This window comes from Ranitomeya variabilis, chromosome 3 (assembly GCF_051348905.1).
Source record: "Ranitomeya variabilis isolate aRanVar5 chromosome 3, aRanVar5.hap1, whole genome shotgun sequence".
NCBI lineage: Eukaryota > Metazoa > Chordata > Amphibia > Anura > Dendrobatidae > Ranitomeya > Ranitomeya variabilis.
In genome coordinates this window covers 70,057,484-70,073,576 of record NC_135234.1, presented here as the reverse complement: position 1 = coordinate 70,073,576, position 16,093 = coordinate 70,057,484, and the positions used below count along the sequence as shown (strand labels likewise).

Below are 16,093 nucleotides of genomic sequence, written 5' to 3'. Positions count from 1 at the left end.
TCCTCCACCATCTGCGCTGAGCAGCTTTCAGAGCCGCTGACCTCCATACACTCCTCCACACGCGCCTTCTTCTGCCCAGCCTTCCTCTGGGGCCCTCCACCTTCATCACAGATTTCCCCACCACCCTCCCTGGGACACTTTCGACCTCCAGGCTCCTCTTCTGAGGAAAAAACGCCAATGCTTTCTGGATCAGAATCAACAATCAACGACGCAGCCATCTCCTCCGCCCCAGAAGTGTCAAAATCCATCAAACCACCCAACTCCTCATCTTTGGTAACTGGGGCTTCCTTTTTTTTTTTTTTATTTTTAACCATAGCACGCTCTTCTTGCTTTGCAGCTCTCCAGAATAACTTGTCCTCCAGCTCCTCCTTCCTCCTTTCAGCCTCCTTGTCCTCCTGCCGTCTATCCCGCCGTCTCTCAACCATGGAGGGCGGAATTACCTCAGCGCTTTGCTGCGCAGATGCCTCGCTTTCCTCCCGCTTCCTCTCCTCCTCCCGTTTCTTAACCTCCTCCTCTCTCTTTTTTTCCTCCTCCTGCCTCCGCTCCTCCCTACGTTTCTTTTCTTCCTCCTCCCGCCTCTCCTCCTCTCTAGTTGGCCTCCTTGGCACACCATATGGACAGTCCTTATACAGGTGCCCTGTATTACCACACTGGTCACATTCACGTGGCATCGGACACTGAGCCGCTGTATGGCCTTCTTGCTTGCAGTTACGACAAACCATGCTCTTCTCACATGTGTTCTGTAAGTGCCCAAATTGAAAACACTTCCTGCAGTATAGAGGCTGCCCTGCATACGACAGAAAGCCCCTATGACCCGCCACTGAAAAGTTCGCCGGGGGATGGGTAAAGCCTCCCAAACAGCTTGGGTCTTTCCTCAGTTTCACACGAAACACATATTTACAATTAAAAATGCCCAAACAATTTCTCTGTTTCTCTCCACTTTTTACATATTCGCAGTACCGAGCCAGGAACTGCTCCAGTAGCCTTACTTCTGTGTAAGGATTGTACACGGTTACAGTCACTACTTTCTCCATGAGCCCAAACAAAGGCTCCACCCGCACTCCCCCCAGGCAGGGGTCACCATCATGGCTTCTTAACCACTCGAAGACAGTTAGACAGCAAGGCTCACTCACAAAGGTTACGTCATATATACCTTGGTTGTGAAATTCATTCACACTGAAAATGTCAGTCCGATGAGCTCCAGCCTTTCCCTCCAGCAGGTCACGAACCACATACACCACGTTGTTTTTGGCACCATCCTCCACGACCAAACGAATCGTATTCTTGACAAACATCTTCAGTCTTCACTGCCGATACGAATATTGCAGACGAAAATTAGCAGCACGCTGCAAAGAAACACTCGCACCCTCTGACTGCGACACAAGATCGCAGCCAAAAGGCCGAGAGGCACTCCTACCCACAGACAGCTGTTTCGGGGTTTTTGCCCCTCATCAGTGTGGAGTAGGAAACTGGCTATTAGGAGCAGTGCCTGGTGAAAGGCTATGAAGGAACAGATGAATGACCTCGGGGAGACCAAAACATCCAACACTGCGGAGACACCATCACGTGTTTCTCAACGCAGTGATCCAGAACACTGCCCCCATCCCTTATGGGAAATATGCAAACGCATGTAAAGTAAGCTGCGGAGACACCATCACGTGTTTCTCAACGCAAGCAATGAATAGCCAGGCCTTTCTCCGGGAAGGAACAACCACGGGAAGGGCAGCATCCAATAAAGGAGAATATCCAATAATGGAAGACCACCTATGCCAAGCATGGTATCCATCCACAGACAGCTGTTTCGGGGTTTTTGCCCCTCATCAGTGTGGAGTAGGAAACTGGCTATTAGGAGCAGTGCCTCCCATAAGGGATGGGGGCAGTGTTCTGGATCACTGCGTTGAGAAACACGTGATGGTGTCTCCGCAGTGTTGGATGTTTTGGTCTCCCCGAGGTCATTCATCTGTTCCTTCATAGCCTTTCACCAGGCACTGCTCCTAATAGCCAGTTTCCTACTCCACACTGATGAGGGGCAAAAACCCCGAAACAGCTGTCTGTGGATGGATACCATGCTTGGCATAGGTGGTCTTCCATTATTGGATATTCTCCTTTATTGGATGCTGCCCTTCCCGTGGTTGTTCCTTCCCGGAGAAAGGCCTGGCTATTCATTGCTTGCGTTGAGAAACACGTGATGGTGTCTCCGCAGCTTACTTTACATGCGTTTGCATATTTCCCATAAGGGATGGGGGCAGTGTTCTGGATCACTGCGTTGAGAAACACGTGATGGTGTCTCCGCAGTGTTGGATGTTTTGGTCTCCCCGAGGTCATTCATCTGTTCCTTCATAGCCTTTCACCAGGCACTGCTCCTAATAGCCAGTTTCCTACTCCACACTGATGAGGGGCAAACACCCCGAATCAGCTGTCTGTGGGTAGGAGTGCCTCTCGGCCTTCTGGCTGCGATCTTGTGTCGCGGTCAGAGGGTGCGAGTGTTTCCTAGCAGCGTGCTGCTAATTTATTGCTGCGGTATTCGTACCGGCAGAGAAGTTTGAAGATGTTCATTAAGAATACAATTCGTGTGGTCGTGGAAGATGGTGCCAAAAACAACGTGGTGTACGTGGTTCGTGACCTGCTGGAGGGAAAGGCTGGAGCTCATCGGACTGATATTTTCAGCGTGAACGAATTTCATAACCAAGGTACTTATGATGTTACCTTTGTGAGTGAGCCTTGCTGTTTAACAGTCTTTGAGTGGCTCAGAAGTCATGATGGTGACCCATGCCTGGAGGGAGTGCGGGTGGAGCCTCTGTTTGGGCTCATGGAAAAAGTTGTGACGGTTACTGTTTATAATCCTTATACTGAAGTAAGTCTGTTGGAGCAGTTCCTGGCTCGGTACTGCGAATATGTTAAGGGTGGAGACAAACAGAGAAATTGCTTGGGCATTTTTAACTGTAAACTTGTGTTTCGTGTGAAACTGAAGAGAGACCCAAGTTGTTTGGGAGGTTTCACCCACCCCCCGGCGAATTTCTCAGTGGCGGGTCATAGGGGCTTTCTGACATATGCAGGGCAGCCTCTATACTGCAGGAAGTGTTTCCAGTTTGGGCACTTGCAGAATATGTGCGATAAAAGTTTGGTTTGCCGTAACTGCAAAAGAGAAGGCCATGTGGCGGCTGAGTGTCCGATGCCACGTGAATGTGACCGTTGTGGTAATACAGGGCACCTGTATAAGGATTGTCCATATGGTGTGCCGAGGAGGCCAACTAGAGAGGAGGAGAGGCGGGAAGAGGAAGAAAAGAAACGTAAGGAGGAGCGGAGGCAGGAGGAGGAAAAAAAGAGAGAGGAGGAGGTTAAGAAGCGAGAGGAGGAGAGGAAGCGGGAGGATGGCGAGGCGTCTGTGCAGCAAAGCTCTGAGGTAATTCCGCCCTCTATGATTGAGAGAAGGCGGGATAAACGGCAGGAGGACAAGGAGGCTGAGAGGAAGAGGGAGAAGCAGGAGGACAAGGAATTCTGGAGAGCTGCAAAGCAGGAAGAGCGTGCTATGATTAATAAAAATAAAAAAAAAAAGGAGTCCCCAGTTACCAAAGCAGTCGAGTTGGGTGATTTGATGGATTTTGATACTTCTGGGGCGGAGGAGATGGCTGAGTCTGTGATTCATGGGTCTGACCCAGGAAACATTGGTGCTTTTTCCTCAGAAGAGGAGCCTGGAGGTCGAAAGTGTCCCAGGGAGGGTGGTGGGGAAATTAGTGACTTTGAGGATGGTGAAGGAGTGCCCCGGAGGAAGGCTGGGCAGAAGAAGACGCGTCTGGAGGAGTGTATGGAGGTTAGCGGCCCTGAAAGCTGCACGGCGCAGATGGTGGAGGAGGACAGTAGCGGTGCTGGTTAGCTATGTGCTATTATTTCAGTAGCTAAGTGTTTTTGTATATAGTAGCATTTGCCTTTAAAAAATGTTTTTTTTTTTTTTTTTTTTTTTTGTGTGTTTTTTATGTAAGTTGCGTAATGTTATGTTTGTAGGTTGATTTTCTTAGTATTTTTGTTTCTGTGTATGTTATGGGTTTTGTTATTATATCACAAAATGTGAGGGTTTTTAAAAACAGGTTGCGGCGGGCGGCCATCTTGGATTTTTTTGCAACTCAAAATGCAGGAATTTTTTGTTTGCAGGAGTGTGGTATTGTGGATGGTGTGAAGGGGAGTGAATGGCCTCATGGTGCGTCTGTGTGGTCAGGGAGTGCCTGTAATAAAAATGATGGTGTGGGTTTTTTGGTGAAGGGAAATGATGTGAGTTTGTGTGACTATATGGTGATTGAGGTTGGAAGGTGTGTGTTGGCAAATTTTGAGTTTAGAAATGTTCGTTTTTGCGTTATTAATGTATATGCGCCTGTGGATAAACAGGAGCGTAGAGTTTTATTTGAAAAAATTAAGTTTTTTATTCCAGGAAGAGTGCCTGTTGTGATAGTGGGTGATATGAACTGTGATGTGGGAAGTGTGAATGTCGATGCATCAGGGAAAGTGTTAATGGATATGGTGAGTGATTTTGGTTTAAAAGATATGCAGCGGGCATGCAAGATAACTCCGTTGTTAAATACGTTTTTTTCTGACAGTGGGAGGGTGGAGTCTAGATTGGACTATTGTTTTGTTTCAAAAAATCTGATTCCTGTTAGTTATGCACAGGAGAGGGTGTTTTTTTCGGATCATGTGTGTATGAAGTGTGAATTGGATTTGCATGTTAATGAGGTGGCTGGGAAAGGTGTGTGGAAGTTGAATGTGAGTTTGCTGGAAGGAGGGGGGGTGAGAGAGGAGTATGAAAGACATTATGCAGAGTGGTGTGGGTGCAGGAGTGATTTCAGAAATGTGTGTGAATGGTGGGATTGGGTTAAATGGAGAACCAAGAGTTTTTTTAAAAAACTCGGGTACAAGTGTGCGGCTGCAAAGAGAGAAAGGTTTGTTTTTTTAAATGCAAGATTGAGTTTGTTGTATAAGTTGAGGGCGGGAGGGATGGATGTGAGTGAAGATTTAGTGAAAGTGAAAAAAGAAGTGAATGATTTTTTGTTAGAAAGAGGGAGGAGTATTGTGTATAGGGCCAAATTAGAGAATTTGGAGAAGAATGAGAAGTGTTCGCGGTTTTTCTTTAAGAAAGTTTTTGGGAAGAGACAGAGTATGAGTGTTTTGAATGGGATGGATGGAAATGAAGTTAGTGGCGCGGACTTGTGTGAGGAAGTGGCAAAGTTTTATGATGATTTGTATGCTGTGAAATGGAGGGATGAAGGTTTGGAGGGTGAGGTGTTGAGTGTTTTGGAAAATAGTTTGAATAGGATAGAAAGGGAAAGTTTGATGGGTGAGGTGACGGGTGAAGAAGTATGGAAGGTGGTGTGCAGTATGGCGCTGAATAAAACACCGGGGGAGGATGGTTTACCGGTGGAATTTTATCGTGTGATGTGGGATGTGATTGGGAAGGATTTTGTGGATGTATGTAAGTATATGTGGGCGAATGCAGAGGTGGCAAATGGTATGCGTGCAGGGGTGGTTGTGTTATTGCCAAAAAAGGTGATTTGAAAAATCTAAAAAATTGGAGGCCGATCACATTGCTGAATTGTGATTATAAGATTTATGCAAAACTTTTGGCTAACAGGATGCGTGGTGTGGTTGGGAGCGTGGTGGGTGAGGAGCAATGTTGTGCGGTGCCTGGAAGACGAATACATGGAAGTTTGTGTATGTTGAGAGATTGTTTGTGGGACTGCATGAATCGTAAGAAGGGGGTGTATGTGTTGAGTTTGGATTTTGAGAAGGCGTATGATAGATTGGCGCATGGTTTTTTGTTTAGTGTGTTGGTGAAGATGGGGTTTCCTTCTGAGTTTGTTGAGAGAGTGAGAAGTTTGTATAAGAATATTTACAGTTGTGTGTTGTTGAATGGAAATGTGGGGAGGAGAGTAAATGTATTTTCGGGTGTTCGGCAGGGGTGTCCTTTGTCCCCTATCGTTTTTATTTGCGCAATTGAGCCTTTGTTATGTTTGTTAAGAAAAGATAAGGTGATTCGGGGTGTGCAAGTACCCGGGGGTGGGGGGAGAGAATGGAAGATGAGTGGCTATATGGATGATGTGTGTGTGCTGTGTGATTCAGAGTGTTCGGTACGGCGTGTGAAGTTGTTGGTTTCTATTTTTTGTGGAGCATCTGCTTTTAAAGTGAATTGGGAGAAGAGTGAGTGTAAGAATTTTCGGGGAAGGAGTCTGAGCGATGATGTTGGAGTGAATGTGGTGAGTGGATCGATAAAGGTTTTGGGTGTGAAATTTTCAGAGAAATTGGATGGAGAGGAAAGCTGGGTGGATGTGAGAGAGAGAGTGGAGCGTAAGTTAAATTTTTGGAGTTTGAGGGATCTTACGTTTTTTGGTAAAATTTTAGTTATTAAGAGTGTTGTGTTACCTATTTTTTTGTATGTTGCGATGGTGTTTCCACCAAGCCACATGTGTATTAGAAGATTAAATAGGGTTTTGTTTGTCTTTTTTTGGGGTTCATGTATGGAGCGTGCAAGGAGAGAGATTGTTATGAAGAGTTTGGATAAGGGGGGACTGGGTTTCCCAAATTTGAATGTTTTTTTCGGCGTGAATATTATGGTGTTTGTACTAGGTGTGATTAGGATGGATGGGAAGTATGCATGTATGTGCAGGTTTTTGTTTGGAAATTTCTTGTTTCGTTTGAAATGGCGTGAAAGAGATCTTAGGAGCCCAGTGGCTTTTGAGGTTCCTGTGTGGTATGTGTGGGTTTACAAATTTTTAGTGAAGTATGAACTTTGTGATGTGGATGTGAGATTGTTAGAAAAGAAGAAAGCTGTATATAAGATGATTGAGTGTAGAGAGATGGAATGTGACATTATTGTAGGACGAGCCCATAGGCTGTTCTTGCCAGATTTTAAAATGGTAAGAGGGGATGATGTGCAGAAAGTATGGAAGAAGGTACGTGTGAATGGTATGACAAATAGGCAGAGTGAGATTGTATGGCAGTCATTGCATGGGGTGTTGCCAGTGAGGGAGTTTCTGAAAAATCGGGGTTTAGCGAGGAGTGAGAGGTGTCCGAGGAGTGGATGTGGTGGGAGTGAGAGTGTGGTGCATTTGTTTTGGAATTGTCAGTATGCTAGAAGTGTGATTGCAGGTCTGGGTCGTTTGTGTAAGGAGCTGTGTGAGGTGAATCTGTTGTCTTTTGAGCTCTTTATGTTTGGATTGGGTATGTGTGGGGAGAAGGAGAGAGTATTGTGGTTGATGATGGCATGTATAAAAGAGGTTTTGTGGGATGTGAGGAATGTGTATGTGTTTAAAAGGAAGGATATTGAGGTTAAAAACTGTATAAAAATTATTTTGGGAAAATTGTATTTTTGCTTTGTGTGTGATCAGAGGAGGAGAGGGGAGGTGGATGCAGAGGGAATTTGGAAGACTAAAAAGTGGAAACATTTTGTTAATGTATCTTGAAGTGGTTTTTGGTTGTTAATTAAAACATTTTTTGTGTGTTTTCCAATGATGATGGGAATGGCGGTGGCACTAAGTGTGTGGCACGCTGTTTTGGGAGATGAGTTCCTTATAGTTTTGGTTACCTGACTGTGGAACTTCCCATCTGAGGGGAAAAGAAAAAAAAAAAAAAAGCTGTCTGTGGATGGATACCATGCTTGGCATAGGTGGTCTTCCATTATTGGATATTCTCCTTTATTGGATGCTGCCCTTCCCGTGGTTGTTCCTTCCCGGAGAAAGGCCTGGCTATTCATTGCTTGCGTTGAGAAACACGTGATGGTGTCTCCGCAGCTTACTTTACATGCGTTTGCATATTTCCCATAAGGGATGGGGGCAGTGTTCTGGATCACTGCGTTGAGAAACACGTGATGGTGTCTCCGCAGTGTTGGATGTTTTGGTCTCCCCGAGGTCATTCATCTGTTCCTTCATAGCCTTTCACCAGGCACTGCTCCTAATAGCCAGTTTCCTACTCCACACTGATGAGGGGCAAAAACCCCGAAACAGCTGTCTGTGGATGGATACCATGCTTGGCATAGGTGGTCTTCCATTATTGGATATTCTCCTTTATTGGATGCTGCCCTTCCCGTGGTTGTTCCTTCCCGGAGAAAGGCCTGGCTATTCATTGCTTGCGTTGAGAAACACGTGATGGTGTCTCCGCAGCTTACTTTACATGCGTTTGCATATTTCCCATAAGGGATGGGGGCAGTGTTCTGGATCACTGCGTTGAGAAACACGTGATGGTGTCTCCGCAGTGTTGGATGTTTTGGTCTCCCCGAGGTCATTCATCTGTTCCTTCATAGCCTTTCACCAGGCACTGCTCCTAATAGCCAGTTTCCTACTCCACACTGATGAGGGGCAAAAACCCCGAAACAGCTGTCTGTGGATGGATACCATGCTTGGCATAGGTGGTCTTCCATTATTGGATATTCTCCTTTATTGGATGCTGCCCTTCCCGTGGTTGTTCCTTCCCGGAGAAAGGCCTGGCTATTCATTGCTTGCGTTGAGAAACACGTGATGGTGTCTCCGCAGCTTACTTTACATGCGTTTGCATATTTCCCATAAGGGATGGGGGCAGTGTTCTGGATCACTGCGTTGAGAAACACGTGATGGTGTCTCCGCAGTGTTGGATGTTTTGGTCTCCCCGAGGTCATTCATCTGTTCCTTCATAGCCTTTCACCAGGCACTGCTCCTAATAGCCAGTTTCCTACTCCACACTGATGAGGGGCAAAAACCCCGAAACAGCTGTCTGTGGATGGATACCATGCTTGGCATAGGTGGTCTTCCATTATTGGATATTCTCCTTTATTGGATGCTGCCCTTCCCGTGGTTGTTCCTTCCCGGAGAAAGGCCTGGCTATTCATTGCTTGCGTTGAGAAACACGTGATGGTGTCTCCGCAGCTTACTTTACATGCGTTTGCATATTTCCCATAAGGGATGGGGGCAGTGTTCTGGATCACTGCGTTGAGAAACACGTGATGGTGTCTCCGCAGTGTTGGATGTTTTGGTCTCCCCGAGGTCATTCATCTGTTCCTTCATAGCCTTTCACCAGGCACTGCTCCTAATAGCCAGTTTCCTACTCCACACTGATGAGGGGCAAAAACCCCGAAACAGCTGTCTGTGGATGGATACCATGCTTGGCATAGGTGGTCTTCCATTATTGGATATTCTCCTTTATTGGATGCTGCCCTTCCCGTGGTTGTTCCTTCCCGGAGAAAGGCCTGGCTATTCATTGCTTGCGTTGAGAAACACGTGATGGTGTCTCCGCAGCTTACTTTACATGCGTTTGCATATTTCCCATAAGGGATGGGGGCAGTGTTCTGGATCACTGCGTTGAGAAACACGTGATGGTGTCTCCGCAGTGTTGGATGTTTTGGTCTCCCCGAGGTCATTCATCTGTTCCTTCATAGCCTTTCACCAGGCACTGCTCCTAATAGCCAGTTTCCTACTCCACACTGATGAGGGGCAAAAACCCCGAAACAGCTGTCTGTGGATGGATACCATGCTTGGCATAGGTGGTCTTCCATTATTGGATATTCTCCTTTATTGGATGCTGCCCTTCCCGTGGTTGTTCCTTCCCGGAGAAAGGCCTGGCTATTCATTGCTTGCGTTGAGAAACACGTGATGGTGTCTCCGCAGCTTACTTTACATGCGTTTGCATATTTCCCATAAGGGATGGGGGCAGTGTTCTGGATCACTGCGTTGAGAAACACGTGATGGTGTCTCCGCAGTGTTGGATGTTTTGGTCTCCCCGAGGTCATTCATCTGTTCCTTCATAGCCTTTCACCAGGCACTGCTCCTAATAGCCAGTTTCCTACTCCACACTGATGAGGGGCAAAAACCCCAAAACAGCTGTCTGTGGATGGATACCATGCTTGGCATAGGTGGTCTTCCATTATTGGATATTCTCCTTTATTGGATGCTGCCCTTCCCGTGGTTGTTCCTTCCCGGAGAAAGGCCTGGCTATTCATTGCTTGCGTTGAGAAACACGTGATGGTGTCTCCGCAGCTTACTTTACATGCGTTTGCATATTTCCCATAAGGGATGGGGGCAGTGTTCTGGATCACTGCGTTGAGAAACACGTGATGGTGTCTCCGCAGTGTTGGATGTTTTGGTCTCCCCGAGGTCATTCATCTGTTCCTTCATAGCCTTTCACCAGGCACTGCTCCTAATAGCCAGTTTCCTACTCCACACTGATGAGGGGCAAAAACCCCGAAACAGCTGTCTGTGGATGGATACCATGCTTGGCATAGGTGGTCTTCCATTATTGGATATTCTCCTTTATTGGATGCTGCCCTTCCCGTGGTTGTTCCTTCCCGGAGAAAGGCCTGGCTATTCATTGCTTGCGTTGAGAAACACGTGATGGTGTCTCCGCAGCTTACTTTACATGCGTTTGCATATTTCCCATAAGGGATGGGGGCAGTGTTCTGGATCACTGCGTTGAGAAACACGTGATGGTGTCTCCGCAGTGTTGGATGTTTTGGTCTCCCCGAGGTCATTCATCTGTTCCTTCATAGCCTTTCACCAGGCACTGCTCCTAATAGCCAGTTTCCTACTCCACACTGATGAGGGGCAAAAACCCCGAAACAGCTGTCTGTGGATGGATACCATGCTTGGCATAGGTGGTCTTCCATTATTGGATATTCTCCTTTATTGGATGCTGCCCTTCCCGTGGTTGTTCCTTCCCGGAGAAAGGCCTGGCTATTCATTGCTTGCGTTGAGAAACACGTGATGGTGTCTCCGCAGCTTACTTTACATGCGTTTGCATATTTCCCATAAGGGATGGGGGCAGTGTTCTGGATCACTGCGTTGAGAAACACGTGATGGTGTCTCCGCAGTGTTGGATGTTTTGGTCTCCCCGAGGTCATTCATCTGTTCCTTCATAGCCTTTCACCAGGCACTGCTCCTAATAGCCAGTTTCCTACTCCACACTGATGAGGGGCAAAAACCCCGAAACAGCTGTCTGTGGATGGATACCATGCTTGGCATAGGTGGTCTTCCATTATTGGATATTCTCCTTTATTGGATGCTGCCCTTCCCGTGGTTGTTCCTTCCCGGAGAAAGGCCTGGCTATTCATTGCTTGCGTTGAGAAACACGTGATGGTGTCTCCGCAGCTTACTTTACATGCGTTTGCATATTTCCCATAAGGGATGGGGGCAGTGTTCTGGATCACTGCGTTGAGAAACACGTGATGGTGTCTCCGCAGTGTTGGATGTTTTGGTCTCCCCGAGGTCATTCATCTGTTCCTTCATAACCCTAGAGCAGAGACTCAGAGGCCCAGTACCGGGTACCCCTCGACCCTGCGGCAGTGGGGGCACTACAACTGCCATGAATGAAGAATGTAATCTAAACATCCTCCAAGAGCATCTTCTCCCAATGTTCTAGGGACAATTTGATGATGCTTTTTTTCACCATGATGGAGCATCATGTCACAAGCCAAAAGTGATAATAGAGTGGCTTAGTGAACAAAATATCGAAATTTTGGGTCCATGGTGAGGAAACTCCCCAGATCTGTATTCTATTAAGAACCTGTAGTCAATCTTTAACTCCTTGGTGACTGAACCAATTTGCAGCTTAATGACCAGGTCAATTTTTACAATTCTGACCACTGTCACTTTGTGAGGTTATAACTCTGGAACGCTTTAACAGATCCCACTGATTCTGAGAATGTTTTTTCATGACATATTGTACTTCATGTTAGTGGTCAAATTTATTTCATATTCCTTGCATTTATTTCCGGGGAAAAAAACGGAAATATGGCAAAAAAAATTAAAATTTAGCAGTTTTCAAACTTTTAATTTTTATGCCCTTAAATCAGAGAGATAAGTCACATAAAATAGTTGATAAATAACATTTCCCAGATGTCTACTTTACATCAGCACAATTTTGGAAACAATTTTTTTTTCTTAGGGAGTTATAAGGGTTACAAGTTGACCAGCGATTTCTCATTTTTACAACAAAATTCACAAAACCATTTTTTTTAGGGACCATCTCACATTTAAAGTCACTTTGAGGGGTGTACATGACAGAAAATATCCAAAAGTGACACCATTCTAAAAACTGCACCCCTCAAGGCGCTCAAAACCACATTCAAGAACTTTATTAACCCTGTACGTGCTTCACAGGAACTGAAGCAATGTGGAAGAAAAAAATTAACATTTAACTTTTTTTTTTTACAAACATTTTAGAAACATTTTTTTTATTTTCACAAGTGTAAAAAGAGAAAATGAACCACAAAATTTGTTGTGCAATTTCTCCTGAATATGCCGATACCCCATATGTGGGGGTAAACCACTGTTTGGGTGCACCGCAGAGCTTGGAAGAGAGAGAGTGCCGTTTGACTTTTTCAATGCAGAATTGGCTGGAATTGAGATCGGACGCCATGTCGCGTTTGGAGAGCCCCTGATGTGCCTAAACAGTGGAAACCCCCAAGTGACACCATTTTGAAAACTAGACCCCTTAAGGAACGTGTCTAGATGTGTGGTGAGCACTTTGAACCCCCAAGTGCTTCACAGAAGTTTATAACGTAGTGCCATAAAAATAAAAAATTTAATTTTTGCCACAAAAATGATATTTTCTCCCCAAAATGTTTATTTTCACAAAGGTAACAGGAGAAATTAAACCCAAAAAGTTGTTGTAAAATTTGTCCTGAGTACACCGATACCACAAATGTGGGGGTAAACCACTGTTTAGGCGCACGGCAGAGCTCGGAAAGAAAGGAGCGCTGTTTGACTTATTCAATGCAGAATTGGCTGGAATTGAGATCGGACGCCATGTCGCATGAGGTGAGCTCCTGATGTGCCTAAACAGTGGAAACCCCCCACAAGTGACACCATTTTGGAAACTAGGCCCCTTCAGGAACTTATCTAGATGTGTGGTGAGTACTTTGAACCCCCAAGTGCTTCACAGAAGTTTATAACGCAGAGCCGTGAAAATAAAAAAATCCTTTTTTTTCCTCAAAAATGATTTTTTAGCCTGCAATTTTTTTATTTTCACAAAAGTAACAGGAAAAATTGGACCACAAAAGTTGTTGTCCAGTTTGTCCTGAGTACGCTGATACCCCATATTTGGGGGGACCACTGTTTGGGCGCATGGCAGAGCTTGGAAGGGAAAGAGCGCCGTTTTGGAATAGAATGATCTGCGTGGGTCATGTTGCGTTTGCAGAGCCCCTGATGTGCCTAAACAGTAGAAACCCCCCACAAGTGACCCCATTTTGGAAAATAGATCCTAAAGGAGGTTATCCAGATGTGTGGTGAGTACTTTGAACGCCCAAGTGGATCACAGAAGTTTATAACGCAGAGCCGTCAAAATAAAAAATCATTTTATTTTCCACAAAAATGATTTTTTTTAGCCCACAATTTTTTTTCCCAAGGGTAACAGGAGAAATTGGACCTCAAAAGTTGTTTTCCAGTTTGTCCAGAGCATGCTGATGCCCAATATATGGGGGTAAACCACTGTTTGGGTGCACAGCAGAGCTCAGAAGAGAGGGAGCACCATTTGGCTTTTTGAACGCAAAAGTGGCTGGAAACATTGATGGCGCCATGTCGCTTTTGGAGACCCCCTGATGTACCTAAACAGTGGAAACTCCCCAATTCTAATGCCATCCCTAACCCCAAAACACCCCTAACCATAACTCTAATCCCAACCCTAATCCCAACACACCTCTAACCCTAATCCCAACCCTAATCCCAACACACCCTAACCCTAATCCCAACCCTAACCATAACCCTAACCACAAACCTAACCCTAATCCCAACCCTAACTCTAATCCCACTAATCCCAACCCTAACCCTTATCTCAACCCTAACCCTTATCCAAACCTTAATCCCAACCCTAACCCTAACTTTAGCCCCAACCCTAAGGGTATGTTTGCACAGGGCATAATCTCTGCGCTTTGGATGCAGCTGATACCCCGCTCCGCCCAAAGGAGAGTCTCCGCAAGATAAATAGACATGCTGCGGTCTGGAAAGAAGCGCCGCATGTCTGGATGCGGCCGTGCACGCATAGTGGAGACAGAATTTCATAAAATCCCCTCCACTATGCTGTAACATCTGGACCCTGCGGATTGGATGCTGTGGCTGTATGCAGCGTTCAATCCTTAGCAAATCCTGAACAAATCCTTAACGTGAAAACATACCCTAACCCTAATTTTAGCCCCAACCCTAACCTTAACTTTAGCCCAACTCACTTTAGCCCAACTGTAACCCTAATGGGAAAATGGAAATAAATGCATTTTCTTAGTTTTATTATTTTTCCCTAACTAAGGGGGTGATAAAGAGGAGGGTTATTTACCTTTTTTTCATTTTGATCACTGTGATAGGGTCTATCACAGTGACCAAAATAAACCAATAGGAAAAAATCTTCCTATTGTTGCAGGGTGCTGGCCGGCAGATATTGGCAGATGCAATGCGCATGCGCCTGCCATTTTCTTTTCAGAAGAAGACGCCAGCGGCCGTGCGGGGAAGCAGGAGGATCCAGAGACACCGGGAGACACTGGTAAATATCGGGGGAGTAATCGGAGACCCTATTGCTCTGTCCTCTTATGTGCAATCACACCAGAGGATAGAGAAATTAAATGGCAAATCACACTTTTTTTTTGCGGTCGCCATTTTACGGTTAATAATAGCGATCGCAACCTGGGGGTCGGTAAAAACCGACCCAAATCATGTTCTCTGGGGTCTCGGCTACCCCCAGCAAATCTGACTCTGGGGGGCACTATACACTTTTTCCACAGCGCCGTTAATTAATGGCGCTGTGGTTTAAGTACCTTTAACTACCGCCGTTAAAAGGCGTATCGGCAGTCGTTAAGGGGTTAAAAAGCAGGTAGAAAAACAAAAACACAGAAATTGTGTTGTAAACTCCAAGCACTCATTAGAAAAGAATTGGGCAGTCATGAGTCAAGATTTCACCAAGAAGCTGATATCCAACTGCCAAGACGAATTGCAGAAATCTTGAAAAATAAGAGTCAACACTGTAAGTATTGAGTTTTTATATAAGCTTGATGTATTTGTCAATGCATGTTTAAAAATGTATGAAGATCTAAAATCACTAAAGCGGCAAACTATGTGAAAATCTAAATTTGTTTTAGTCTCACAACCTTTGGTCTCGAATAGGAACAGAGAGTACGGAGGAGAGAAGGGCCGAGTGTCATTAGATGTCTCACAGGAGTCAGTCTGCTCTAAACTGTTCTGGGAGTGTTCTTTTTTGCCACTGAATGATGCTTCCTGTTTATGATTGGCTAATGACTTGCAAGGGAAAAAATATGCCCCAAGAAGGGAATCTCTGCTAACGCTCACTTGCATGAAGGGGGAATTAGAATTTTAGCTTTCCTCTGCAGTCACTATTCCATGATGTGGCTGGTTTAATAGGCTAAGACTGGTGAAAGCACCACTTTAATTATTTTTTTCTATAGCAAAGAACAAACAATTGTGGCTTTTTTTTAGTTTTTTAGAAAGAAAGGCAAGACAGAAAGACATTATTAGAAATGTCACACGTGAAGGTGCATTCAGCAGTTTATCTCATAATAATTGTAGGGACGATGAAATAGAATAAAAACCATGTACAACTTGTCCTCCCCTTGTCTCAGTCCTGGACTCATCTCTTATACTCACTGTAATTTCTCTATCCTGCAGTCTGGACTGGACAGAGCCTCCATCAAGTCACTGAAACGAGGACCGGACAGATGGTTACCAGAGAGGCCAATTGTCTTCAGGGACTGGTTGTTCCTTATTAGCAATGCCAATTGGATACAGAAAATTTCTGGTAGATCATTACCATTCAGACTATGAGAATAAAAAGATGAGATGTGACATCCCCAGAGGTTTAGTATAACATTTTTACATTTTAACATTATGTGAATGTTAAAAGAAAACGTTCTGAATGTTTATAAAATCCAAAGAATATGATTAGAAGCCAGCCCATTGTGTGTGGTGGAGGCTGCCAAATTCTTCATTTTTTTATTCTGGAAAACTGTACCACAATTTTTAGATGGCCACACATTTTTACAGGCATATACCCCTGACAAAAATCACAGTCTTTTAGGCTTAAGGCTATGTTCACACTTTGCGGGTTTTGCCGCGGATCCACAGCGGTTTTGACACTGCAGATCCGCAGC

The 16,093-nt window shown here is 45.2% G+C and overlaps 1 protein-coding gene across 4 annotated transcripts in view; it reads right to left on the bottom strand.

The window, feature by feature from the left end:
• LOC143815170 (NACHT, LRR and PYD domains-containing protein 12-like) overlaps positions 1-16,093 on the bottom strand; it is a 125,745-nt gene that overhangs the window by 11,257 nt on the left and 98,395 nt on the right. For all 4 annotated transcript variants that reach the window (XM_077294117.1, XM_077294118.1, XM_077294116.1 and 1 more), the window contains one exon: positions 15,591-15,761. In XM_077294117.1, coding sequence (XP_077150232.1) covers positions 15,591-15,761 — 171 coding nt within the window. The remainder of the gene's footprint in view (positions 1-15,590; positions 15,762-16,093) is intronic.